The sequence below is a fragment of the Frankliniella occidentalis genome, unplaced genomic scaffold (assembly GCF_000697945.3).
Source record: "Frankliniella occidentalis isolate FOCC.00 unplaced genomic scaffold, Focc_3.1 Scaffold25, whole genome shotgun sequence".
Classification (NCBI taxonomy): domain Eukaryota; kingdom Metazoa; phylum Arthropoda; class Insecta; order Thysanoptera; family Thripidae; genus Frankliniella; species Frankliniella occidentalis.
This window is the reverse complement of record NW_026267155.1, coordinates 1225995-1227329: the sequence shown is the minus strand read 5'-3', so window position 1 is coordinate 1227329 and position 1335 is coordinate 1225995. Positions and strand designations below refer to the sequence as shown.

At 48.4% G+C, this 1335-nt stretch overlaps 1 protein-coding gene across 1 annotated transcript in view; it reads left to right on the top strand.

The window, feature by feature from the left end:
• The window catches only part of LOC113212319 (homeobox protein rough-like), a gene marked incomplete at its 5' end in the record, with an annotated part of 5451 nt that extends 4332 nt beyond the window's left edge, over positions 1 to 1119 (top strand). The window contains one exon of the mRNA XM_052265226.1: positions 476 to 1119. Within this exon, the coding sequence (XP_052121186.1) occupies positions 476 to 740 (265 nt within the window). The remainder of the gene's footprint in view (positions 1 to 475) is intronic.
• Positions 1120 to 1335: the final 216 nt, after the last annotated feature.

Genomic DNA, 1335 nt, shown 5'->3' with positions numbered 1-1335 from the left:
CGCCCCGCCCCTCCCCGGAGAGAGTGTCGCTCGCTGACTGATTAGCAAGTATACGCCCCCGCTGTTTTCGCTTACCTTTTTTCAAGGTCGCCGACAGCGGGTGCCGTCGCGCCGTCGGCTCGTGTCAGCGAGAAACGTGAAAGAAATGACGTCTAATCTATGTTTATTCAAGAAAAAGAAGGGGAAAAAATAAATGGTTGTAATTTTACAAATATATTTGGCAATTTTTTTACAATTTAATGTTTGTGAAATTGCCAACTGAAAACAACTGCAAAAAATATCACAAACATATTGTGAAAATTGAGAATCCTGCGATCTGGAATATGCAAATGTTGATATGAATTTTCAATGCAACCAGGATTGTTAATTTCCAACCCCATGGGGGTTGGAAAAGCCATCAAAGAGTGACCACATTGTGGTCGCGCCGCACTGAACGTGTTGTTAAAATACGCCTGTACATTGTCTGTTCGCGCAGGATGGCGCTCGCGTCCGGCCTGGTCCCGGGCTTCCCCATGTCGGCGTCCGCCTTCTGCACGCTGTGCCTCTACAAGGACGGCGCCGCGGGACTCCACCACCAGCACCACCACGGCCACCACCACCACCACCTCCACCACCACGACCACCAGCAGCTCGGCCACGAGCTGGTCCCCCCCGCCGTGGAGCCGCCCGCGAGCCCCGCCAGCCCGCCCAGCCCGGCCTCCAGGTCGACGGGGCACCCGCCGCCACCCTTGTCGCCGTGAGCCTCCGTGCATCGCTGTTAGTGCGAAATATGGGATCTCGAAACCCTTGAAACGATATCGTAAAGACGTGTTCAAGCTTATTGCTTTGACATTGACGGTATTTTCTGTATTTTCTCACTGGGCGTCGTCGCCGATGTGCCTTCCTTGGCCGCCTTTGTGCTTCGCCATCGCCACTTGTAAAGATTTTTCTTAATTGCTTCTCTCCTCTCTTTTCTTACGTTCCTCTAGTCATGACGTTCCTTTTTTATCGCTTATTATACAATTACTCTATCTCTTTTAATTGTTAATGTGCATGTTAATAATAAATATAATTAATGCGAGTTACGTCGATCATACTTTTGTTTACGTACGTACGTTAATAAAATTTAACAGAAATTGACTTCGTTGTTTTTTTTTTACTTTCCAATAACGTCGTGAGCAGCAGAGAGAGCAGGAGAAGGGTCGGTGCTCCATCGCCACCGAGGAGACGACGACCGACGACACGAGAACGAGGACGAGGATGTGACACTACAACATCCCACGCTAAAGGGTATGATAACCCCCAAAAATGTGATAAAAGTATCACATTATTGTGATGAAATTATCACAAAAACTG